This window comes from Channa argus, chromosome 21 (assembly GCF_033026475.1).
Source record: "Channa argus isolate prfri chromosome 21, Channa argus male v1.0, whole genome shotgun sequence".
Lineage (NCBI taxonomy): Eukaryota > Metazoa > Chordata > Actinopteri > Anabantiformes > Channidae > Channa > Channa argus.
This window is the reverse complement of record NC_090217.1, coordinates 11,457,900-11,484,651: the sequence shown is the minus strand read 5'-3', so window position 1 is coordinate 11,484,651 and position 26,752 is coordinate 11,457,900. Positions and strand designations below refer to the sequence as shown.

Below are 26,752 nucleotides of genomic sequence, written 5' to 3'. Positions count from 1 at the left end.
CACTAAATGCAAAGTCCATATGCAAACAGTCAATATTTATTTAGCTATTTTTTTTTCAAATATTGCGGTGTTGAGTATATGATAGCAGATAAAAGCTCCGTTACATTTTAATGTTTAAAATTAAACTTTGGAAACTTGAATGTTTGGGGACACATGCTTTAAGGGGGGGGTCTTATATCACCTCTTTACCACCAACGGAGGCAAAGGGAGCGAAGAGTCGCTGCTCCTCTGCAGGAATCCGGATATGATGAAAACTTTAAGACGCAACTATCCTCAGAAAAATACCGCCACTGAGTTTCGGGATGTCGCGAGAATTAATTTTTTAGTGTTTTATTTTCAATGCGTCAGCAGGCTTTGGACTAAGTAGCCACAAAGTCACTACCCAAAGTTTCTTTAAAGTTTTGGTCGCGAAGTTACTTTTCTTACTCAGTTCCTCCTTTTTTTTCTCCCCCTCCTTTACGTCTCGCTGAAAAAGAGTTGGAGGAAGGAAGGATGGGAACAAGTCAGATTTGAAGCAAAGGAGTTGTCATGTTTGAAAGGTAAGTTGTGCTTCATGAACAGCAGCCGTGTTGGTTTTAGCCGTAAAAGCCACTTTTGCACACTTTTATGCCACCTTTTTTTGATAATAAACAAAAAGTGTGCGAACGAACGAGCTGCACGTGGAGCCTTTCAGCGGGTTCATGTAAAACGAGATAGAGAGAGAGAAGGGAAATTTCCAGAAAGTTTCGCCGGAGCTCGTGACTAAGCAAACCACCTTCTCAACGGTTTGCGCGGCGGTCATTTTTGTCTTCAGGGCTGCGCTCATGATAACACTTTGGTTTTCGCAGCGCCGAGGGCTGAGCAAAGGGAGGAACCTCATCTGCTGCGTGTGTCCCAAGAAGACGACTGTCTCATGTCCAAGGAGACCGACCTTGCTCCGGATGGGCCGACAGGGCCAGCAAAGGGCTCTCTGCAAGAGACAAGTCCCCTATTGTTGTCAGCCTCACAAGGTAGGGGCACACATCAGCAGCACGGGGAGTCAAAGTTCACTTTAGCTTACACGAGTGAGATGGGGTCAGTAAGTGGGGAAACCGGTGGGAACGAATCATGGCCCACTGTGGAAATATGTCCTAAGAATTGCTTCACATATACCAACATAAATGTGCTCTCATCTGTCTCTCTGTGACTTGCAAACCTCCAATAGTTGGTAAGCTACACCCATAAGCCACAACATTAATACCACCTGGTGGGTTCAAGCTAAAAATATGATGTGGCGTTCATAAAAATATTATGAACTAGTAACTGCCGATGTGTCATTGAGGGCTAACCACCTGCCAGCGCATAATTTGGTTAAAATCAGTTCCACGTTTACCAGCAGTGATCTTTCACCCTTATTTTTTATTCATTACTGCACACGTTTGACCATAATTACCATAATAAGCATTGTTTAATATGGATTGTTTTCTTGGTGGAGCAGTTTTACTTTCGTACTTCACAGTAAAATGTGCTTAGTACTAGAAGTGGTACTTGTTGGTGATAATCCTTTTAGGCCAATACTTGCACTTTTACTTGAGTTTACTGTATATAGTGCTGCACACAGAGTGTCTCATTTTGCTGGGCAGCTGCAGACTGCTCACAGCGGCCATGCTGACCCTTGTCCTCAATAACATTATTAAGAGCACCAGTATTAATGTTGTGGCTGATAGGTGTGTGTTGCATTGGTTCAAGTGTACATCAAGTTAACTCTTGTGGTTTTTTCTTGCTGTCTGTACTCCTAGTTTGCTGGCAATGACCCTGAGCTATAGATATCCGTGTTCTTGCTTGTACTTACCATCAATCATGAGACAAACGGTGATAAAAGCAAATATAAAAAACAAGCCAATGAATGTATTAACAGATTTAATCAGCATTTATCAGTCTGCTTTGGACAATCTCTTAAATTATATGCATGTGACTTTTAGTATACATCACTATCTGTGCCCCAGTGTTAGGTCTTAATAATGTTTTTGCTTTTTTTCCTCTATAAAGTCTGAAGAAACGCCCTGGTGACTATTAATAGTAACCACAGCCAATTATAGTTTTTAATTAACTTTCTAGTTGCCCCTAAGATTATCACATGTAAAATAAGCTTACCCCCACACCCCCTTTTCATTTTTCTTCAAACAAGCAATGAACCGTTAACCATCCTATTTATACCAAGCATCATTATGGTACTGTCAAAAAATAGTAAAGTAGGACAAAGTAAGCAATCACTGGTACTGCTGGATTGCAGAATGGATTTTGGCTGGACCTTTAAAGGTGCTTGCAGCTAAGACTGGCTTTTCCTTCCCAGGGGACTGTGGATGTACTGAGAATAGACCAATTTATTTCTAACTGTAATCACTAAATACTGCGATGCATCACACAGTACTGCTGCTACCACAACTGCTGCTACCATACATCAGCTCCAAGGTGAGATATGTGCCACATCTATCTAGAGCTGCTGGCCTGCACTCATCTGTTTCAGTCTCCTCTATCTATCACTACTTACAAACAACGTGTTGCAGCATTGGAACAAATGCATCAAGCTTTGCTGAATGTTGTTACGTTTTGCTGAATCATTCTTCACTGTTTATTTCATGGGGATCACAGCAAAAGATGTTACTGAGACATTTGCAGGCTGAGAAAAAATGTGGGCTTTGCGCAGACATCTGGCGTCACCACAGTGAATAAAGTTATTGTGGAAGGTTTATATACTGAACAAAGCAGTAGTGTGCAATGAGTAGAGTGTCTATGAGTATTGAGCTCAATAAGCCAGAAGACACAGCTTACAGAGATGAGTGAAACTGTCTCTCATGCGTTTGCGCAGTTATCAGGCCTAGTTTTTGCCCACATACTTTTTTTTTTTTTTTTTCAAATTTAGATGAATGCAGCCTTTATGGCAGTAAAGAGAAGCTTGGCAGGTAGAGCATACCCGGGAGCAGAAGGAGAGAAAATAAGATCCAGAGCTCTGGCAAGGCCTTCACCTGAACCGCCCCACCATGTTGTGTAACCACTTGCCAGCGGCCTGTGTTTTTTCTGGCAAAAACAGCCACATTGGCCTTTACACCTCTGGCTGATGCAGCTGTCCCTGATATTTTGTCCACTGTGGCTGACCCTGCAGTAAAAGTTAACATTTGTTTATGGAGCAACGGCTGTAATACATGTTAATTTAGAACATTTGAGCTCTTAATAGGATAAAATTACATTAAACAACTGAAATGCTCTCTTTCTTTCTGCTGCTTACATCTGTGTGCATAGGTTTTCTTCCTTCAGTTATGTTTTAACAGTAAATGCTTCTGACCCTAGATCCTTGTGACAGTGGGTCATCAGGAAGAACTCCATCTCCCAGGAAACCAGATACTGATGGACAAAGTCACGTGACAGAGGAGAAGCTTAATTATTGCGAGCCTGTAAGAAGTAAGTTTTAACAACCTGGGAAAGTGTACGTTTTTTTTTTTTATAATAACAATGAACTATTTAATTGAAGAGAATGAAAATGATTAGCATAATTTGCTTGCATAATCATTGTACCATTATGGTTGAGGTAAACTGCAGCAGGTATTTAAAAATGTTTTATTTAACATTAAAATTATTATAACACCCTTGTTTCTAATGAACATGCTCCCAACTGTCTAACTGACATGCAGATGGTCTGTCAAATAAAATATTAGCTTTAGTGTTTCCAATTAATAAAAAAAAAATGAGAAAAGATTTCATTGAGGTGTCTCGGCAGGTGAGTAGTAATGCTCTGTCATTGTGCCATGATGACCAAGACTTGGCTGAAGGTCTGTGCAGATTCTCAGTCACCCAGCTTATTGTATACAGTCTCTCTAAATGTATTATAACGGCAAAGCCAGTTCCTATGTTTTCGCTGTACTCTAAAGACATTTTGGTTTAAGATCTAAAGATGGACATCTGAAAGAAGTTTAGAATTTCATTTCAGGGAATGTCCAACTACAAATGTTACACATAGAAATAGCTAATTTTTAATGAGATGACCTAACTTTTACTATCATTTAAACAGTCATGATGTATACTATCACTAAAGATTAGTGACAGTGTTGCTGAAGCAACAGTGGAAGCGTGAACTGGTCTCATCAGTACATAAAACAGTTTCAAACTTTTGTGGCTCATCTCTGTACTGTTCAGTAAAATGTAACCTGGCTTTGTGGTTCTTAATGCTGGCAATGATTTGGTATCTTGTTATCCTTCCTCTGCATTTCTCCTCATGAGGTCGTCTTTTAATGATTGAGTGTAATACTGTGCACAGCAAAAACACATTAATTGGTCCTGACTGTAGATATCCCAAAGGCCATTGTTTGGTGGTAAGTGAACTTGCTTCAATGTGATTTCAGACAGGCCTAGTTTTTACTTGACTCCATTTGTGATGTTTCTTCTAACCCTCAGCTATGTGTTCTGGAACTAGGGAAATCCTGCTTGTGGTTCTGGCACTGTCTTAGTGCACTTTGTACCATGTACAAAACACTTACCTATTGGGGCACAACTGTGCCAGCTGCCTGAGGGATTTTAGTTGAACGGGGTTCAATCAGCCACAACGTTAACACTGGTGGTCCTAATAATATTAGTATTTCACTAAAGTAAAAGTACTAAGAAGATTAATCTACATTTTACAAGTACAAAAGTAAAAGATCTACACTGAAACAATGATTATGATTATGGTCATTATGGCAAAACATTTACAGTATTAAGAGTCAAAGATCAGTGCTGACTTTAACCACTTTTTGTTGATAGGTGGTTAGCCCACAATGATACATCAACATTATTTAGTTCATAATTAAAAAAAAAAAACAGGTGCTATTATTGCTGTGGTTGATTGGTGTATTTTTTAGATTTTAAAATGGTCTTGATTAATAATTTTATTAATAATGAGATTTTATAACTTAGGATCCTGTGTGTTCTATAATAGAATCTGTCTTTTGCCATTAGCACATAGCCAATGGGAAACTTCTGATTGTGGGTTCTAGTGTCTATATATGTGGTCTAGTCACAGCGATGAGAGCGTCCCGTTATCCCAGATAAGTACATACAGCTTCTCCAATCCAGTTCTCCAGTGGGCTTAAAGAACAGACATAAACGGGACAACCCGATCCAGTATTAGAACATCCAGCATTACTCATTTGATCACGGCTCTGTTAAGCCACGCAGGAAGAAGGGGGCCCAGCCTATGCTATTAACAGATGTAAATATTTCTGATGCATTATTTGTCAGTAAATGACTTGATACTGAGCATTGGAATGCATGTCACAAAAGAAACAACCTAAAAGTGAGTGTGTCTGTGTGCGTGTGTTTGTGTTTCATTGTTCCTCAGAAAAATGAGATGTGAACAGCTGATGATTGCTTCCATTCATGCAAGTGCCTAGCTATAATACGGATTGTGTTTGCATGTGACACAACACTCCTTTTGTTTCTTTGTTGGTAACTTTTCCACGGTGCCTTTTCTGCCTCTTTTGGCATTAAGAATAATGACTTGCCAGTGGCTTGTTTACTGATATAGTGAGAAAATGTTATTCTGTTGAAAAATTTAAAAAGAAAAGAGAGGTTTTCTGTCAAGGGGTCTTCCTAGCTTGGCAGGTGTGAATATTATTACACTTCTGGAAAGAGGCGTGCTTCTCTTTCATCTGCACAGATAAGCCCCTGTGACAACAGTTTTGCATTGTAATTGATGTCACCCCCCCCCCCCCCCCCAATATCCACACATAAACTATCTGTCTCACACATACACAGACTGTAGTAAGGGAATTTTTGAGTATGGAAGCCATTAAACATTAAGTATTTATTTCAAATAAAGACAAAACTCCACCTTTATTCTGAGAGAATATTTGTAATGACTTTTATGTACTGGTGTCTGTTTGTGGTTAAAGTTTTAAAAGTTTAAAAGTTTTAAAATTCTTACATTTAGTGTGGGTAACCTATTTATGTCATAGACACTAGCAGTCTCATTGTTATTTGTGTATTGAGGTGACCAATGAGATTGCTCACTGGCAGGAGTAATTGAGATGCCTCTTCACTGCGGCAACAGGAAATCAATAAGAAATCATCTGCCTGCCCACATCCTTACCCTTGCTGTTTCCCACTTCTCCAATTTAAAGCTTGTGTACAGTATGTAGAACGGGACTTTTCACAACAAGAGGACATCTGATGGAATGTTGTAACATAGCTGCACAGATCCTTTTTCAGTAAGGATATCATTGTTTTGACAAGTTGTCTTTTTATTCTGTGGGTCTACTTAAAGCAGGAAAGTAAACATGGGAGTGTTTTTTTATTAATCTAAAATAGTTTTTCATGGAGCACAGCATACATTTGGGTGGGAATGCAGCACACTGTGGCCAAGAGTAACTTAATCTTGCCACACAACTTCAAAAACGTATTATCTGATGTGTGACCTGAAAAGCTGAAATGTATAGAACTGTTTGAGAAACACAGTGTGTGATGGTTCCTGCATTCCTCAAGAGACCGTTCTTGGTTTTTAGGAAGCTGATATCTCTGGCAAACAGGGCCTTGCTGTCCAGTACCTACCTTGAAATAAATTGCAGGAGTCTAATCGTCACATTATTCACGGGATTGTCAAATAATTTTTAAATGACTTCTGTGGTTGATAAAGATGACCTTACTACCTCCTGACGAACAGGTACGTTCTTTATCTCAGTAAAATTCTTTAGTGAGAAACGAAGGTCAAATAACATGACTCTCTTTATTTTAAGGGAAGGCATTAGTCTGACCTTTGTGTAAATCTCTGATTGGGCTCTTTAGTAGCACACATTCAAGGTTATTACCTGTGTGCAGATTTGACCTTTTGAAGCGAATTTGTGACCCCTAATAGATGCAGTAAAAGGGAAAGTTTAATGGTGGAGTGTCAGATACTTTCTCCCATCTTGCAAGGAAGGATTCCTTGACAGTGCAACAATTGAGATTTACATACAAACTATAAAGTGTTATGATAGTAGAGAGTTGCTGGAGTTGGACTAACATAAAACAAAGGGCATTTGCCTCTTCATCATCAGCAGTGTGTGTTATATCAATACACATCACCTCATACATGTGTATGTTGAAAAGTTACTTAAGTACTTTGAGACCTTATAACCAGGAATGTTTTTTTCTTTGCTCTAGAAGCTGCATGGCAATACTTGTTATGAAAGATTCATATCTTTAATGTAATCCTCAGAGCCCTGTCTCTGCAGAAATAATGTGTCTAAAGCATAGACCTATTATAAACTGAACCGTAATTTTCAAGTGATTACTTAGCAGTGGGTCATGGAATCAAAAACTGTATAAATAGGGTGAAATGCTAGTGTAGGGGTTGATTAAAATGGTCATTGTAATTCTACCTCTGTTGTAATTATTTTCTCATTGTCTTGGTGCAGATAGATTTCATATGGGAAATTTCAAGTGTGTTAATTAGCATATTTTACCCAAAGTGCCCAAGCCACTGTTTTTTTTTTTTTTTTTTTTTTTTTTTGGGAAGATATTCAAAATGCTTAAGCCACGTCATTATATATGCATACATCAGTTCATGGAATGAAGTCTTTAAAGTGCAAGGCACAATATATAGATTGCAGTGTAAAATGGATATGGATACAGTGTAAAAATACAGTCTTCTCCTACATTCTTTATTGTTAGTTCAGTCTAATCTATTGTTAATCTAAATCTAAAGCACTTGTACAAAATCTAAGTTTACAAATGAAGTAGTAAGAGAGCTGTCAAATGTACTGCAATAAAAATATATTTTATATTCAGTAGTCCATCAGTAGCGTCTTATATTTCCACCTTATATTACCTTTACCTGTTTACCACAGGTAATGTAGGTGAACCAGTCATGTTTACTGGCTCCTGAACCAACTCCACTGATGACAGTTTGTGTGTCTGTCACAGGCTGTTCGCAGATGGGTAGAGAGGAGAGAAGGAAAAATCCACCAGTTCAAATGAGAGCAGCGCAGGGGGGATTACTTGGCTTCTAGCAGGGTTTTGGCTCCAACATTAAGGTTAAAACCCTTTTCTATTACAGATAGCTCTGCTGATGTTGCCCCCGACAGCCCCGGCCCCCTTGAGCTTCCAGCTCTTTGCCCCCTTCGTGTTTGCAGGTTCAGTGCCTTTCTGCTAGGTCAGTCTGTCAGGCCCCCTGATCAGTAGAGGGTGACCAGGGACCCGGGGATGGCGCCCGTCCAGACGCACAAGCTACCACAATAGACACAGGCCCTGGCTAGTGGAATACACGCTGCCCCTCCCCCCTCAGCATAGCGCTAAAATCGATACAGGCGTCTCTGTGTTTAAAAAGCCACTCAGAGGCAGACGAGCACCTCTGTCCCAAAGGCTGATCTCTCAGCTTAAGGTCTTGATTGGCATCCCAAAGATGTGAGGCACTGACCCACAGCTGTCCCATTAGTAGAAGGTTAATACTGAGATTGATACCGAGCAAATAAAGGAACTAAGTATGGGGGCGTTTTGATAGACTCCTATCACACCTCTGACCCAGAGACAGACCTCAGCTGTATTTAGGTTTTTAGGGAGTGGTAGCACTACCAGATCCTAAATTGTGGCTCCACTAGTGGGATCCTCAGTGGTTCTGCTGCACATGCACACCATTTATTTACTGTGTGTGGCTGTCTGCCTTTTCGGATGTATATGCTTGTGTGCATATGTGCACAAGAATGTTCATGTTTGCCCGCCTGCCCGCCCACCGTTGAATTTCAAACAAGCAAGTTTCCTGTGGAACTTCTACTTCAGCGAGAAGATTTTGAAGCTTGTGGAATATTTGAGTCATGGATGTAACTGAAACTGAAAATACCCTTATTCTCCCCCACCCCTCCACCTTCCCCTCCCTTTCACTCCCGCTCTGTTGCTTAGTTTTTGTTTTGAGTCATCAGCAAGGAGAGGGTGGAGCACGTTTTTGGAGTATGGAGCCTGGCAGCTCCCTCAGGCCTGCTCTGAGTCATGTCATAATTGATCTTTCTAGAAATTGTGGTACTGTAGCTAGCCGTGTAAAGCCTAAATCGGTGCAAGATGTGCAGGTTTTTAAAGACACTGCCGTCACATTCTGCTTTTTTAATACTACGCTCTCCCCTTTTCGGATGGGAAGAAACAGATAAGGGAATGAAAGGCGTTTGACAAAGCTTAATGCAGAAACAGCCTTGTACAAAATCATCTCAGAAATGAGGAAAGGAAGAGAATAAGGCACCATTTAGTATCTTGCAGCGGCCAGGTTGTGAGGCTATGAACAGTCCTTGATGTCTTGTGTTCTGCTACATTCGTAGCACTCAAATTAGCACCATGTCAAATTCCAAACAACAGTGGAGAGACTAGAGACTTCAGTGGCTAGAGCTTGGGGATAGGGGGTTGGCTGAGTGTGAATGACTTCCCCCTCAACATGATTCATATAAGAGAAAATGGCATCTCATTGGGAGTTTTAATGATTTAGATAGCAGTCAGACATATTAATCTGGGAAAATGTACCGTTTTGAAATCAAAGGATAATTGATGACACCCCCCCACCCTTTTCCTAGTGTGTTCGTGGACACGCACGCACGCACGCACGCACGCCTTAACCAGTCTCATGCACCAAGTATGCTAAGAGGTTCAACTCGTCAAATCAAGCTCTTGTCTTTCAAGTTGCCATTGCTACTATAAAATGTAATTAAGCAGAACAAGGTCCGAGGGGGTTATTATTTATTTTTTATTTTTTCAACTTAATCAGCAGCAAAATTTTAAATTAGTAAATCTCCGACGCCCTGCTTCTTTCTTTGTTAGGTGGAGGCTGTAGCGGTGGCGGCGGCAGTGGTGAGGCAGGGATTGGAAATAATATTAAGTGCTGTCTTCAAGTGTCACTTCCCCTACAGCAGGTTGGAGGAGCCAAATTTGAATGACTGTCACAGAGAATTAAAACAGGGTGGAAAATAAGTGTGTCACCACTGAAAACGAGCTGAGCAATATCGACTGACTGTCCTGGAATGGGATAGAAAAACAGACAAAAAATGTGATGTTTCCTGCTTAAATGAGATGCTACACAAAATGATCAGCCTTGACAGGTGAAGACAGCTAATAGAGTTCTGTTGCAGGCTCCCATAACACACTCACACACACATACAGAGCTTGTCACTTTTGCTGATGAGGATCCAATATCAGAGTAGGTAATTTAGCTATCCTCAGCGGTCATCATCATCTGTGCAGCCATCCTCATCATTTTATCTTGGATAAATACAAAACATTATGGGCGTGTGTGTTAACTGACAGGGCCAGGATTGCTGTGCAGTGTCCAGAGTCAATTTTTGCTTTCACTTCTGTTGGAACAAGTGACATTTCTGTTAGTTTCTGTCAGGTCGCCATCAAGCCTGTGTAAACGCTCCAGACAAGGCCACTGACATTGCATGGCACCCACATGTTTACACAACTGGCGTCTAATTTTCTAATCATATGCTACTTCTTGGTTTCCGTTTGACTTTGCCAATTTGCTCTCATATTGATACTTGTCACAGATTTTATTTATTTATTTATTTTTTGTTGTGAGTGATGATCCTTAAGTTACTTGTCCGTTCCTTCTAAGGCGTCCTTCTAGACAATAAAGAAAGTCCTTGTCCTGGAGTTTGGAAGGTCAAACAGTAAACGAGGCTTTGGTACGCCCAAGGAAAATTTCAATCAGAGCCCTTTGTAATAACATTCACTGTACTATTTTCCTCTCTCTCTGTGTCCCTCTCTCATTCTGTGCAGTATAATTCCCCTGGTTTTGCCTCTATAAATATGGACAGGGAAGATGTATAATTTCTAATGAGAAAATATATCCCTTTGGATTGAAAGGCAGGGGCTGTTTCACACACTGCTGTTTGTTAGGAGGAGAGATGATACCTCAGGCTGTTTAGGCAGAGGGAGGAGGTGGTGGTGGCAGTAAGAGGAGTCTGGCTAGGTCATTGCACATTTACAAATTAGCATTTCGATCATGCAGGTACATGGCCAGTCGAGCAGAAAATATACATATTTTTCTAGTAAGGGGCACAAAAAGATAAACAAAACACTGCTGCGTTAGTAAATTAGCATTTCAGAGCTAACTGTTGCTATGTATTCGGCCCATTTCTGTTTGAGGCTGGTAACTTAAAATAAAGGTGCCTTTTCCGCTCTTGTATTCCATTCAGTGCTAACTCATAAACCTGTAGCATTGTGTAATAATGGCTATTAGCAGAAGAATACAAGGTCTGGATTGTGGTGTTTATTTGGATGACATGATTTGACATTTGAATAACTGTATGCTCTCTATGATAGGCATTCTAATAAGTCTAGGCAAACACCTTTCGTGGCTTTCTGTCTCTTCCCATCTGTCTCAGGGGCATTAATATTAAAAAGGACTGAGTTTAAGAACACAGAGCATGTGTGGTTGTTCAGTGTGCTCCCTGCCTTACATGCGACTCTGAGTGAAGCAGTGTGCAAATGAGAATCCCCATAGTGCCCTGTTTGACCTCTATGTTATATTTTCATGTTCTTGACTATTTTAAAATTCTTGTTTATACAGATCTGTTTCAGTTGATGTGCACGCATGCATTTTTCTTCTTCTAGACCTGTGTGTGTGTGTGTGTGTGTGTGTGTGTGTGTGTGTGTCCCACACAGAGAGAGAGAGAGAGAGAGAGAGAGAGAGAGATCCAGATCTAGTAGACTTGTGACACATATATTCCTATTCTGTCTTTTGGGTGCAATTTCCAGCTCCCTCCTGTAGGACCTATTTTCTGTCGCAAAAACGATGTGTTTATATACTCAGTTTTACATACAGAGCGATCCCCCGCACAGCTCTGGTGCAGTTCCAGTGCTCTCTAGGCACTCCGGTGCTTGGTCCCTGTGTGGCGCAGCCACTGAAGACTCAGTGACAAATGGCAATTATATTTGTGTGTTCTTCATGAATCCATCAAACACTGGCCTTTTAAAAATGCTCCCCAGATATTTGAGGCTGTCAGCTACTAGTAGCTGGGACCAAATTGGGATGCTGCTTAGACAGTCAAGAACCACTCACCCCCTAGTTTCCCCTGTGATGTGTGTGACAGCGTGTGTAGGGGAATACCATGTTTTATTCAACTACAAATGTACACTCTCAACAGTTGTTGATGTGCTAGAAATAGGGTGGTTACAACTCCAGTTTGAAGTGTGTGTGTGTGTGTGTGTCCAGTTATTCTTTCCAAACATGGTGTTTTAATGTCACCTGCTAGGATGTGTGCATTCAGTTATCTCAGGACATTTACCTGTCCCTGCATGCTTGCAGCAACTGCACAACTCACATAACTCATTTTTTTTTTTTTTTTTAGATATGCAGGGAGTTGTTCATTTCAAATTTTTATGCTGGCTGTGTTTCCTTCTGTGGTATAGTAACAGTGGAGCGGTAGTGGGTTATCGTTGCTCTATTAGGATTTATTAAGGATCCAAATACAGTTTTGCATAAATCACTTAAATCTTATGTGGAATCCAGCTTTAAAGAAAACTTTCTTACTGCATGAGGGTATCTTGAAATTAGTCTGTCCCATTTTGTGTAAACCAACAGCAAAAGGTCATAGAAGGTGTATGTACACTTTCAACATGTCTGTGTTATATAGTTAAAATCATTTGAACGACTAAAAGCAAAGCAAAATGCGCAATGCACAACATTTAAAAGTGGACTGCGGGAATGCAGGCTTTTTCCCGAAACTGTATTGTACAGTATGTAGGTTTAAATGACACACCGAACTAGCAATTGCTCTTGAAGACATAAGTCAGAACATATGCTGTACCATATATTTTCTTTCACTGAAGAGTCATAGAAACTTACTCTGACTTACAAGTGTAGCACATTTCAAACTGGGCTTACTGTCTTTTTTGTTCCTCATTATGTCTTCATTTATCTCATGCTGACTGCACAAGTCTGTCATTGCCATCTATGACACAATCATCATTATCATGATCAATGATTATGAATATTACTTCATTGCGACCATTTATCTTAGTCACTATGTTCACCAGGATAAAAATAAAGACTGCAACTATAAGTGGAGTATAGAAGAACCTGCCACTGAAGTGCACTGCTCGGCTGACTTCAACCACTGTCTTGGGCTCTGCAGTGTGTCCGAAACTTGAGTAGCCGCTTATGTATTCAAGGTTTTATGTGGTGGTTTCTTAATAACTATTTATACTTTAGTAAATTGAAAGCTTGACTTTCTCAAAAGGAAAGGTAATTATGCCTCCCAGTCTACTTTTCCCTATTCATGAACATATGTTTGTGCAAGTGAGTATATGTGGGTATTTTGCTTAACCTAAATGTAAAAAAGACACAAGCTACTGTGAGTAATTGATTTGTTAGGGGAAAGTCATCGTCTAGACAGTGGTTTACGCTATTACATTGCATTCATAATCAAGAAACAGGTGAATTATTTTATTGTTCTTCAGTGTTGTGTTGAGTGTTGGTGTGAAGTACGCTGTTTATGTATGTGTAGGGTATTTGCAGATACGCTTGAACAAGTTGGATGAGAGGAAATTTCCTTGAAGTGCTGTACCGTAAATCACAGCCCAGTGGCGAGTTTTTAAAAATGTTTTATTTAATACTGTTAGCTAGTTAGTGACTGACTGAACTTAACTGATTTAGAAAACAAATGATGCATCTGGTCTGTGAGGTAAAAGTCACAACATTTTCTTCAGTATTGTCCACTGTGGTGATGTGGAAACATTAGTGTGTGTGTGTGTATGTATATGTGTTTCTTAAAAAATAATGAAAAATAAAATAATTGCAAGTTGCTTATTTTTAAAAAGGGATGAAAAACATAGCTGTGGCTGTCAGGGGTAAAAGTGAACAGCAACAACAGATGTAGCATACTCTGAGTTTCCTTGTTAGTAAGCTTTAGTCTCTCCCTACATTGTCAGGCGGGTAGGCACCGATCTACATCAACCTGGCCTTAAATCACTGCATAATGAATTCTGTCATGTGCTACCCAGTTGTCTAATTCAAATTTCCCTAAAGTCACTTTTTGTTTATCAAAGCAGCATCCAGAACTCTGAATGAGCAGAAGGCAATACCCAGTGTGTGTATTTAATTGCTTTGTTTTACATCCACATTCACGTCCGGCCTCTCCCAGGGTGATGTGTTGTTAAAAAGTGTGAGCTCTCTCTCTCTCTCTCTCTCTCTCTCTCTCTCTCTCTCTCTCTCTCTCTCTCTCTCTCTCTCTCTCTCTCTCTCTCTCTCTCTCTCTCTCTCTCTCTCTCTCTCTCTCTCTCTCTCTCTCTCTGTCTCTCTGTCTGTCTCTCTCTCTCTGTCTCTCTGTCTGTCTGTCTCTCTCTGTCTCTCTGTCTATCTCTCTATCTCTCTGTCTCTCTGTCTCTCTGTCTCTCTCTCTATCTCTCTCTGTCTCTCTGTCTGTCTCCCTGTCTCTCTCTCTGTCTCTCTCTCTGTGTCTCTGTCTCTCTCTCTGTCTCCCTGTCTCTCTCTCTGTCTCTCTCTCTCTCTCTCTGTTTGTCTGTCTGTCTCTGTCGGTCCCTGTCTGTCTGTCTCTGTCGGTCTCTGTCTGTCTCTCTCTGTCTGTCTGTCTGTCTCTGCCGGTCTCTGTCTCTGTGTCTCTCTCTCTCTCTCTCTCTCTCTCTCTCTCTCTCTCTCTCTCTCGTTGTTGGTGAGCTGGCAGAAAGAAAATAAAGATGGAAAGAAACTATTGAAACTATTATCATATTAAGTGTTAGCTTTGTGTCCAGCTTGTAAGATTGGTTTGAGTTTAGAACAGCTCCAAAACATATACAGTAAACGAGGCGTTTTCATCAGTTTGCACGATGCAGGTAAGTAAAGCAAAATTCTAAGTTTGGTTGTGAAGATACCATATATTCAGTATATATAGTGTATAAGAAAGTACAGAATTGAAGTGTGGTTCGCACAGACAAACTTAAAAAGAGATGAATAATTCACAAAATCTCAAGTTAACCATGCACTGGCAGCGCATGCACATGCACAGGGGCTCTGATGTGGAGGAAAGGTAATGTAGGAGTAACTCCCAGTAGAGCTGAATGTGCAGGTGTTCCCCTCAGTGAAATGCCACCTCCTTTGCTCACTCACATTCTTCGCCTTCTTTCTTATCAGACGGGTCGCTGTCTCCTGACTTTCTTCGGCTGTCACATATACACTTAGAAAGACTAGTTGAGGCCATCTCTGAGCTTTCAGAGGGAAGGAGATCATTACTGTTGCAGACAGCAGCTATTTTGTATATGCACAATATCACAGGTTCTCTTTTTCTTTTTGCTGCATTAATCTCTCTCTCTCTCACTTGGATACTGCTCCCACAAAGGTCTGTGTGCCTACAGCAGTGGCTTTTGTGCACCTGTCACATATAAGGTTCCTATATCTCTCACCGTCTTTCTGTCATTATGGGTTGATATGTTTGCCATGTGATCGATATCGTGTTAGGAAATGGCGGCAAGATTTGCTGAGAATACTTTAGCTGAACGGTGTCTCTCCATTCCTGTGTGTGATACAACAGATACACCAGAGAGTGCTAAGTTCTATTTCCATTAAATTGTTATATGGTTAACATGTGTTACCCCCAATAAGTGTATAAGGAATCAAAAAAAGCTTTGGTTTTCATAAAAATAGACACTCTTGACTATTAAGTAAGTTATTAAATTAAAGCCCTTTGGGGGCTTTTGAATTTAGCGTTTAATGCTCTTTTGTCCTCTACAATTGTACCAAAAAGTTACAAAGGTGCACATCTATTAATAAAATGCATTAAAATTAATACATTTTTAGTATTCTGTTATGTTTTCTACTAAGACCATTAGCTTGCAGATGTTTTACTTAAAATACAAGAGACCTGATGAGTTAAAACTGATATAAAAATTGTACAGAACAGGGGTAAAACTTTTCCTTTCTCATATTTTCCCCAGCTCAACCTGAGTCACAGCCAGTGCCCTCAGAGCCTACCAAGGGTGATACTGTCAAGGACCAAACTGGCTTTCACCACAACAGTGCTGGCACGCCCGTGCTGAGAAACGGCAACGGAATCCACCCTGGCATCGGCGGGCCAGTAGCCACGTGCACATGTTCCTGTGGTGCCAACATCAGCAGAGGCGCCGTGGGCGGGTCAGGCCCTGGCACCAAAGGAGATGTAACGACAGAGCAGCCCAGAAAGCAGTCGTCCACACCTGTGACACAGAGGATGCAGAGCAAATTAAGGTCCAGCCTGTCAGTCAACAGTGACAGCAGCAGACGTAGCAAAGGCAGTTCCACTGGGTCGCAGAAACATCCTTTACCAGAAGGTAAGTATCCACACACAAGGTCTTAACAGCAAAATAAAGACATTTACAGACATGTGCACACACACACAGTTTTTGATATTTATACTAACTTTTCTAACACTCGTTTGCCTTGTTTGCTTGAATTCTTCTCTTTCTGCATCCCTCATATTCAACTATTATGTACTGCATTTAACTGTACCATGTTACAAAAAACATGACTTGCTAGTTACAAATATAGATTAAGTAGGCAAAGGATAATAATGCAACTAACAATTATTTGCTTTGTAAAACAAACAACTGTGCAGCTGTAGTGTAAATAGTAAAATATATACATCTAGTCCGACCTGATTGGCACTTGATAAGTCATCTCTAATCGGCAGTTGCACAGGGAAATGAGAATGAAACCATCAAAGTGATTTCTGTGTTGGAGGGACTATTCTTGGAAGGCGTATAATAACTTACGAGATATTGATAATAAATTCTTACCTTTTCTCACCTTTTAATGATGGGAGTGCATGACCTCTCATATTTATCACTCCCGTCAGGCAAATGACATCTTATCCCGCTCCTGTGGCTTTTATTTTCTTTAACAACAAGTCAGAGAGTCCGTTTGCCATGCGGGGAAGCCGTCACTTTGTCAGGTGCAAGGCCGAGGTGAATCCAGTAATGAAGGCGGTTGGTTGGTCCTTTTCCATTGGGGAGATAGGTGTGACCGTCTAACGAGGCCTGGGAGCACGGGGTGCCTATTAAAAGTCGTGACCAGCCTTCCTCGGGCCCTTCACGGCCCCTCACACCTCTCTTGGCCCTTTCTGGCTCTCCCTGCATCCCGTCAGCACCATCCAGGGCCTCATTAACAGGGCATCGTCGCATCCCTGCTCCAACTGCTGCACTTTGTAGCTGTGCATGGGTTTGTGAACATGCATGAGTTCTCTTTCCTCTTGGAGCAATTGGGCTTTAGTGATGTTTTTTTTTACTTATTTGTCCAACCCAGCCTGTTGTTTTGGCTTGTCTTTTTATGGGGCTTTAAGTCCAAGGTTAGGATAAAAAATAAGATGTGCTCTTTGTTGCTAAGCAGTGATTCTAAGCAGTCAATTTAAGGTATGAGTTTAAAGTAAATTTAAAAAGTAGCCAGTCAGATCTTGTATTTAATGATGCTTCCCTTGAAATGCACACCAGATCGAATTTCAGGCGAACAAAACAAAGGCATGCACACAGACATCCGACAACACCTTGCGAGGAAAGGTGGGATGCACCCACCAGAGATATGCCAGACATGTTTTCAACATCTTAATTGGTAAAGAACAGAAGAGACGGGGTGAAAAAAATAAAAAATAAAACAGCAGCTCAACAAGTTTGTCTCATTATGGCTTTTGCGTTACTTATTTACAGACAGTAGAGCTCTCAGAATCAATATGTTCGCTCTATTTATTTCCCACTGGAAAACAGCCACGCTGTTGTGTTTGAATGTTTACATGGATTAACATAATCTGTTTGCCTGTGAAATTAACCTTCTAAACAGCCCCTGAACACAGGAAATAAAGGCATAAGCTAGCAGGAGCTAGCTCTGGGGATTCTGCGGCTCTCTGTGGTTTTTGGCACATGCCTTTGGCACCGTGGCCGATCTGCGATAACACGACAGCTTCTGCAGACTCCTTTGCCACGCTGCTTTTGTTGATTTGGGTGGGTTGTCTCAACCCTTTTCATCCAGTTTGTGTTTTTGTTAATTGTGTGTAATCAGCCTCATTTAGAGATTTAGGGTCAAGGCCGCAAGCGCCGTCTTTGCCTAAGCCTGTAAACCTAAACCTTGTGTTTGATGAGAGTATAAGCTCCTTTCCCTCAGTCAACAGAACTGCTTTACAGTGCTTGTGGTCTACTTCCACTATCCAGCCCACATTCTCTGCCCTCTACCCAAGTGTGCCTTCTGTGCATTCCCATGGCCACCAAGGCTTTGTCTGATCAATCTCTCTCTCTTCATCTTTGTCTGTCTAGCTATCTTGCCCTCTCTCTCCCTCTTTGTGAGTTTGAATGTTTTGCACAGCTTGCTGCTCTGAGGCCCATCCAGCTTGTTTTGTTTCACGCCGCTCCCTTCTTTTTGATGTTAGCTTTCCAGATGTCTCAAACGATTTCCTTAGAGGCGCCGGACGTGATTTTTGGGCCTGCAAACTCTGGGCTTCATTGCCGCTCGCTGACATTAAACAGGAGCAGCGTCACTGTGTGCTGCTCAGTCTGTCTGTTGGTTGGTTTCACTCTGTGTCTCTGTCTGTCTTTCTGTCTGTCTCTCTCTGTTTTCATGGAGACGTGCCTTGCGTCCAGCTCTCTGGTGTACAGTATACAACCTCCCACCCCCCTTCTCCCTTGCTGGCTTCTCTAAGATTCAGACTAATCGGCGGTGTTGAATTATACATCCAAGTGAATAGCTGGAGAAAGCTAGCCGTTGCTTAATGCCTATGTTGTGTGTTTATATCGTATTCACAGTCTACTGTTACTTTCTGAACACTTGGTTATACCCTCTGGGTCCTTTAAAGTTTATTAGCTTGAACTTTGAGGTTTTGTGCTTGGAGCTGTGGCCATTTTGGTACTTGGATGGCAGCACACTACAGGGGATGCCAGTATAGACTGTGGTATGAGTAATGTGTCATGCTGGCATGAAACAGCTGCCTAACAGCAGTTTACTGCTAGTATATCACAAGATGGTCAATAGTGAAGGATTCATTTGTATGCATCTCCCATCGCTGCTAGTGTTATGCTCTCAGATAAGGATAATAAGGTGCATTCAAACTTCAGGCACCGTCACAGACGTACACATACACACACTCTTGCTCGTTTCATGTTCCCTTCTCTATCTTGTTTGTATCACAGTCAGCTAGTGCTTCTGGTCAACTCTGCAGCCCTGAGCGCCGCAAAAATCGGGAAAAAAAATCCCCTCTACTTTGATTAATCAAACATGAGCATCCAGCGGTCCTCAGCTTGCTTTCCCATGCCGTCCTCCACACTCTCCTCTGTTCGCTTTCCCTCTAACCCAATCAGTAACAGCCCCTTCTGACAGCTTGAGATGGACTGATGAAAGTTATGCAAATGTGCTCTGTTTGGAATGCTATTTTTCTGCATCCATTCACATCATGTCTTTTTAACACTCCAAAGCTGTGGCGTTGAGCTGGCCTCGATTCAAAAATGAGACGGCTGCAAGGTGTATATGCTAAATGTACTTACCATATGATACTGAAGTTCATTCTGTGACTTGGTTTTGACTGCAGAAATTTTATTGCAGAGCTGGTTTGAATAATTACCCCGTGAATTGTGTTGTTACATTATTTGTGGACTAATTTATTTATTTTTTTGATCATTCAACTTTTTGAAAGGAAACAATTGTTTGAATTTACATTACTAAATATAACACTCCTATATTAAAGAAACATTTAGTGTTAAAACAAGGAGATAAAAGTGTTACCATTAATAATGTACTATATCAGTGGAAGATTATAAGTTAAATCTCACACTCGTCCTGTTTCACTCACTATTTAAAGTAGCATAGTACAGTAGCATTTTAATGAAATTTATAACTTATCTATGCAGAAAGAAATGCGTGATCGCTGATGGGCACATTGGTAATTTAAAGGGGAGCTCTTTATTGCTTGTGAAACAACAAGCTGAAACTTGCCACCAGCAACATATGGAGAGTCTATACGGAGGTTAAATGTTAATCAGAGGTGTGAGCATTGCCAGCTTTAATCCATGTATTTGCCAGGGAAAGGCTCTTGGACTTTGCTAATCATCTTTGTGTGATCAAACTAGCAGTTTGCATGATAATGCCACAATTCTTTAACAGTCCGTTAATCAAAACTGCAGGAGAGGAATTAATTTCTTTGAGTTTTCTTATTTTCTTTAGCACCCCCCCCCCCGCCTAGTTAGTTCTCACCCTTTTGCCACTTACCCGCTCTGTTCAACCTGCCAGTTTGCTGATAATGAAAGTCCTGATTCCTTTTTTTTTGTACTTTGACTAATTTACTAATTTTGGTGAAAATCTAATTTGATACGTATTTACACTTCACTTTTTGTTCACCTATACATGTACTTAATTAGTTTGCCTCACATTTGTTTTTCTGCTTTTAAATTGATTTTATTCACACATTTATTTCACTTTACAACTTGTCATCCTGGTTGGTTTAACGTGGATCCAGACTGCTGCGTCCACTGCATCTTGGCCTGCCTGTTCTGTGAGTTCCTGACACTTTGCAACATGGTGGTGGCACAGGCTTCATGTGGTGCATGCACATCAGAAGCTTGCTGCTGCTGCTGCTGCACTGACGACCTGGGCGATGACTGCAACTGCCCCTGTGACATGGACTGTGGCATCATGGATGCCTGCTGCGAGTCTTCAGACTGCCTGGAAATCTGTATGGAGTGCTGTGGTATCTGCTTCCCCACATAAGGAGGCATGCATAGATGTGGACCAGGGAGTCTGTGCAAGGGGAGACAGCACCCTGAAATAAAATGTAGAAGGAAACTACTGCTGCTGTTACTTTTAATTCAGCAACAGACAGAGAGGATGTGCGTGAGTGTGTTTGTTAGTGTGTGTGTGTGTATGTATGGGGGGTTGCACATGTGTTTGTGGCTGTCTTTTTTTAATGTGTGATAACTGTCACGTGTGTGGAGAGTAGTATGGTGTGCTGGACTAACGCATGCTTTAAAAGATTAATTTTGACATTGGGCTTCTCCATCAAAAGCAGCTCCACAGGGCCTAGAAGTAAGTCCAGATATACGGTATGATCATGTCAAATCTTCAGTGTAAGTAAGTCAGATGTTACTGTTAAGTTTCTTTTATCTGAAAAAGTATTATCATAGATTTTACAGATTACATTGTTAATTCAGGAATTCTGTCTAATTCTCTTATTTAGCCTCTTTACTTATTTTTGTGAACATGTGTACACTAAACAAAATGCTAACATTTATTCTGTTTTCATATCAAAACTTTTTTGATGCTCAGAAACTGAAGTTGCAGTCTTATTGCTGTACAACACTGTAAAATGATTTATGTGACAGGTCATATATTCTTAGCTACATACTGTATTTTTGCAACACTTTCATTACATCTACTGTAGCACTAGAACAGTTGAAACTGGTGAAATATCAAAGGTGACTCAGGTCATCATTGTCTCCTTTCTGATACTAAATGTATAGAATAATGTAGAGACAAAATGTTTTTCCTTCCCTATTTCAGTATATATATTTTTTTTATTCAATTGGACTGCTATTCTAGAACACAAACTGCACAAAATTGCTGATAAGCTCAAAACCTTTTGCTCAATCTCACTGGAAGGTCTATGAAAACATTTGTATTCCAAAGATTTCATCTCATACCTCCTGGTTTGGCAGTAGTTGAAGCCTTGCCTTAACTGGAAATAATTGCAGTTTCTCAGATTTTTTATACAAAACGCGCTGATCAGCCCGATGTACAGGTTTTTGCAACATAAACAGTATGTGTTGTTTTTCTTTAGTCATTAATGATTAGACTTTGATAGTTGCATGTGGCCCAAGCCTTTTCTGTGATGTCTTTATGTATTTGTACTAAGTATGACTCATTGAACTGGACTCTGTTCACGAGGAGCGTGATAAGGAATTAACAAATGGTGACCCTGGTTGCCAAATAAGCAGCTTTAGAGTATCAAGTCCAGTGACACAATACAAAAAAAAGGAATCATGAACTGTCATGTTGAAATGGTAAACTAATGCAGGGTAAAGGCAGTTTTTTTTTCTCCTTTTTTTTTTCCCCCTTCTGTTCCCTAATTTTGTGTATTTTCGAGATGAGGGTTGTGGTGAATCACCAGTGGAGTCATTTTCTTGTCGTGGAGATTCACTTTGATGTTGTTTAATTGATGATACTTAATGCTGGCCCTCATTAGCACTGCTTCCTAAATGGTAACAAAAAAAAAAATGTCCCTAACACCAAAAAAGATAATGTGCTGTCATGTAAAGCTCATCTTAATGGCGCAATGTTATTTTGTATGAGGTGGTTGGATCGGTGCCTCTGCAGCAGATGATGTGCAGAAAGTAAACCTCATTTTCATGTTTAAGAACTCAAGCCACAAGTTTCTCCTTGGCTAAAGAGTGTCAAGAAAACACTATATGGATAATGTGAAGAATTTATCTAAAAGAAAACTTGTATACTACATGTAGCTACAGTAGTTGTCCTATTTTGCCATAGTGTGTTTTTTTTTTGTCCTGTGCTGAACACAGATTTTCCTCTTGAGGCATAATTTCTGAAATTGGAGTTAATTTAGCATTTTGTATATTATCTTTATCCTTAAAGAGAACATTAAAAACATAAGAAAAAGTAGAATGATTGTTTTAAATGTTTGACACAGTACTGTATATTTTGCCTCCGTGTTTGTCATCGTGTCCCACTTGTTACACTAGCAAACTGTGCCCAGTCCACTCTGGTAGCACCCAGTGGCAGTATGTGAATCACAGGCCTGTTTTCTGTTTGAATTTGCAGCGCAGTGTATGTTTTTTGACATACATGATTAAATTTACATTTGGGACTGTGGACGATTTTGTAGAACATAGTATTAAAAATTCTACAGAAGACCCCTTTGTCACTTGAAAACTTCTTTCTTGAACTTATTCTTGCATGCATATTCAGTCAATTAAGAGTAAATATTTTATTGATATCAAATAAACATCCTACAGATTAATACTTAGACAATTGACATTCATCAGCAACTATCTGGCAACTGTTTATTCCTTTTGGTGGGGCTGTGGCTTTTGTTGGGTCCAGTTTCTCAAATACGAAGTTGTGTTCCTGGTCTTGTCAAATGATAGTAAAGTAAATGTCTCTTTGTACTGTTCTAAAAAAATGGCACATTTTTTTTGTCATGCTCTGTCACTTAAAAAAACAGCCGGCACCTTGTTGAAAACATTCTGTAGCAGATTGGGTAATATTAGAAATAACTGTTAGCTGAAATCCTGACATTTCATGTAATTAAAGGATGGTTTGGTGCAATTCAAATTTTTGCCATTTCTTTCCACTTGTATTGTTTGTTAAATCATTGTTATGCTGCTACTTGTGATATCTCGTTCCATCTCTCCTTATTAATACTGTCTCTAGTCCTCTTTGACATTTCTTGTAGTAGTATTTTCTTGATTTTTCTCTTGGGGATAAGGCAGGACAAACCAATGTTTGAGTGTCATGTTAGCCACAAGTCACACCATTGTCCCTTTATGACTGGGTTTCTCTGGTCCTTATTAGAGCGTGTGATCACTTAGCAGTAGCATTAGCACTAACATGGAAACACGGCCAACAACACTCAATGAGGTCATCAGGGAGCAGGGACCTCCTGCTGGCTTGAACAGCAGTCTGACCTTCAGCTGACATCACCCCCCCGTTAACCCCTCAATTAACCTCCACGTTGGCCCCCCTGCTGGAGGAGCATAGAGGAAGAGTGTCCCCCTTCCATTCTGTCTTTATTTCCTTTTATCATTTTCTGCCTGGATACACCCTGGCCCCAGGAAATTACCATCTTATTTCACTAATGCGTTAGGGAAAATATCACTGTCCAGAAAGTCTGTAATCACATAGGAGTTGTACTTTTTCTTTCTATTTTTCACTTTATTCCATGTTCACAGTGGAGGCGGAGGGTTGAAAATATTAAAAAACTCCAGGTAGCGTGTGCAATGACCTTTTCACAAAGTCGTCCACCTTTCCACTCCTCTAATCAATCCCCCTCTGATCGCTCACTGTGTGCTGGATTGTAACGTCACAATTAGGACGGCTCCATTGTTTCTGTTTGCCGTCTGGGGAGAAATTCAGTGCTTCTGATCTCAAGGTCATTTCTCTTGCAATATTAAATAAATTAGAGTGTGGCGGTGGCCATCTCCTCCTGACTAGCCATGTATTCATCCATCCATCCCTTCTTCCCGCTCAATTGGGTGGCATGCAACTGTGTCACTCAGAAAATGAAAGTCTGCTGCCCTCGGCCATGAGAACAAATGACTGCTTTTGATTTATATGAGAAATAAAGCAGATGGGTACATTAACGGTATTTTGTTTCCTTCATTTTCGTATTGAAAGTGCACCTTAGAGTTGTATATTGATAAGATTATAACCATATTATAATTACATTTAATATGTCTAATTAGACAGGACAAGAGACGGTGGCAGTAATGTGTGACACTTCTCTTCATTCACCATCTGTATTTTTCCAGATGGAACATCAATGCTTTCTTTTGTCAAATGGCACTTTTTCCCTCCCAGTCCTCTGTTAATCCATAGGATCCATAATAACCATCATTACCAGGCTGTTAGCATTGATGTGATTCGTTTTTGTATATTTGCGATATTGTGTTGTGCCATTAAAGATAATCAGACAGACAGTAACTGTCAGTATCTGTGTACAGCTTTTAGCATCCTGACTGCATCAGGAAATGATGTGCATTGTAATGGCACATGTTGTAAACATCATGTATAAACATCATGTTGTATGAGGTCTTTGGGCTTTTTCAATATTTTGTTATGCTCTGTTTAATTGCAGTACAGCAAAAATGTAATCACTTCCGTTATTAAAATTGCATTCATGTCAGCCAAGGTCCAAGACGAACAAAGCCATTTGATAAGGAAAAACAATTATTACACCCTTCTTTATTGATATTCCATTCTTTTGTTTTTTGACGATGTGTTTCCATCGCTGCTGATACAACAGATTTGATTTTCTCCTGCATGGATGAGACCAGTGTTGCACAGATCTCTCGAAATATGCTCTGCCATTCTTCACAGATGATTCTCTTCACCTGCTCTTTGATGGTAGGTCTTTGTTGCTCTACCTGATGCTTTAAAGGCAGATAAAGACAGACAGTAGTTGGCCATAGTTGGTGCTTATTTCTTTTTGTTAAATCTCTTGTGATTGTTGCACTGTGTTATGATATTAGTAACATACTGATTTGTACCCTTTCCCATCCTTAAGTTTTTCTATGATTTGTCTTACTTGTTCAGGCATTTTCTTATCATGTGGAACCATGTTACATTGTGTGTTTTAGGTTCTTTTGCGATAGTGTTGATGCTGTAATTGGAAATTACAGGCACAGTCACTTTGTATTGGGGTTGTGTTTTAGGAGCTTTATTGTCAATGTAACCTACACTCAAAAACAATACAGTTTTAGTCATTTTGCATGTCTGTGTGCTCAGGTTTGACGTATACTACAGATTTATAAACCAATGATGTTGGGATTGTTTCCATTGAGCACAAGAAAAAAAAGCACTTCAAACAAGAACCCACTGCAAGGCACACGTCTGTCTTTCTCCTAGTTACTCATGTCAGTTTGTAAAGACTTGATCCCACTGTTTAGACCTGTGGCATGGCATTAAAATAAGATGAGACAATCTTAGTGGTGTGTGTGCTGTGCTAGAAAAAAAAGGAGGAGAGTTCAACTGATGTCACTTTCGATTAATCTCCTCAGGTAGTGGCCCCATTAGCCCTCTCACAAAAGGGCCTGGTTTACAATGCAAATAGGGTCATTACCTGAAGACTCTAATTGACTTTGACAAGAGGCCGAAGAAGTTTGCCTCCCCAAACCACGTGATATTTGTTTCTCTCACCTAGAGTATTGATGGGGCTGGAAACATGAAAAGTGCGAAAACACTGCATTAGTGACAGACAGCTGATAAGACCTGACTTTTTTTTTTTGTGGGGTGGGGGGTATTTTCAGCTAGCTGGAAGTGTAGCTCGCCTGTCAAAATTTGTATACTTCTATTCATGCAAAAAACTCGAATTCAACGCTTGGAAATTACATCAGTCTCAGAACAAAGTCTCAGCAATGAAATGTAAATTACTTCCAAGTGAAAGACTTCTTTGTTCCCCTCTCTTCTTAGGGTAACAATGTGTGATCGTACTCATACCTTAAATATTTAAAGACCCCCTTTTGCTAAAGCTTTGCTGTGTTACATGGGCCTCTCACTGTTTCAAATCTCCTTGATACCTGGAGGCGTCGCCACGGTGATGCAAAGATAACATGTGGCAGTTTGCAAGATCACGAGACTGAAGCTTGGAAAACCCCCGGATGGGGGGTTCAAAGTTTGTGCCATGCGTCGTGCTCCGTGAAGACGACGCCAACAACATCTGCCTGAGAGAACAAAAATATCAGGCAGGAATGAAAGCAGGGAAGAGACGCAAAGATGTTTTCAAACCATTTCCCTTTTTTTCTTGTCATTGCCAAAAACATCATCTTTACATCCCCCGAGTTCAGATGTTGTGGCATCTTAAACTGTACATGCAAGTGTAATGTTTTTGTTGAGGCCTCGGTTTAGGTGGTTTGTGTGTGTGCATGTGTTCGGGGGGGGGGGGGTTGTCTTCTACAGATGTTTGCACGTGTTTTCAGAAGCAAAGGTCTTGAGAATGTAAATAAGACATCAGCTTAAAGTTGCACACTTGCAACTTTTCTATTTTCCTTCCGGCGTGGCATCTGAAGGGCAATGGACCGTGGGAGAGGCAGATAGAGAGGGACATGTAGAACAGCAATGCCTGTTTATTTACTTGTA

General features: G+C 40.5%; 1 protein-coding gene across 1 annotated transcript; it reads left to right on the top strand.

Moving 5' to 3' along the window:
* Positions 1–222: 222 nt before the first annotated feature.
* On the top strand, positions 223–23,230 carry mdfic (MyoD family inhibitor domain containing). Its single transcript, XM_067490442.1, has 5 exons — positions 223–539; positions 828–989; positions 3,307–3,417; positions 15,874–16,245; positions 20,403–23,230. Exons 2-5 carry the CDS (start codon positions 893–895, stop codon positions 20,651–20,653), a joined length of 831 nt encoding a protein of 276 aa, XP_067346543.1. The 5' UTR covers positions 223–539; positions 828–892; the 3' UTR covers positions 20,654–23,230.
* Positions 23,231–26,752: the final 3,522 nt, after the last annotated feature.

What these genes read in the sequence shown, in the direction of transcription:
- mdfic (XM_067490442.1), top strand. Translation starts at nt 893, where the DNA reads ATGTCCAAGGAGACCGACCTTGCTCCGGATGGGCCGACAGGGCCAGCA. An exon ending in TTATTGCGAGCCTGTAAGAA is followed by an intron (nt 3,418 to 15,873) that starts GTAAGTTTTAAC and finishes TATTTTCCCCAG; the next exon opens with CTCAACCTGAGTCACAGCCA. An exon ending in GAAACATCCTTTACCAGAAG is followed by an intron (nt 16,246 to 20,402) that starts GTAAGTATCCAC and finishes ACGTGGATCCAG; the next exon opens with ACTGCTGCGTCCACTGCATC.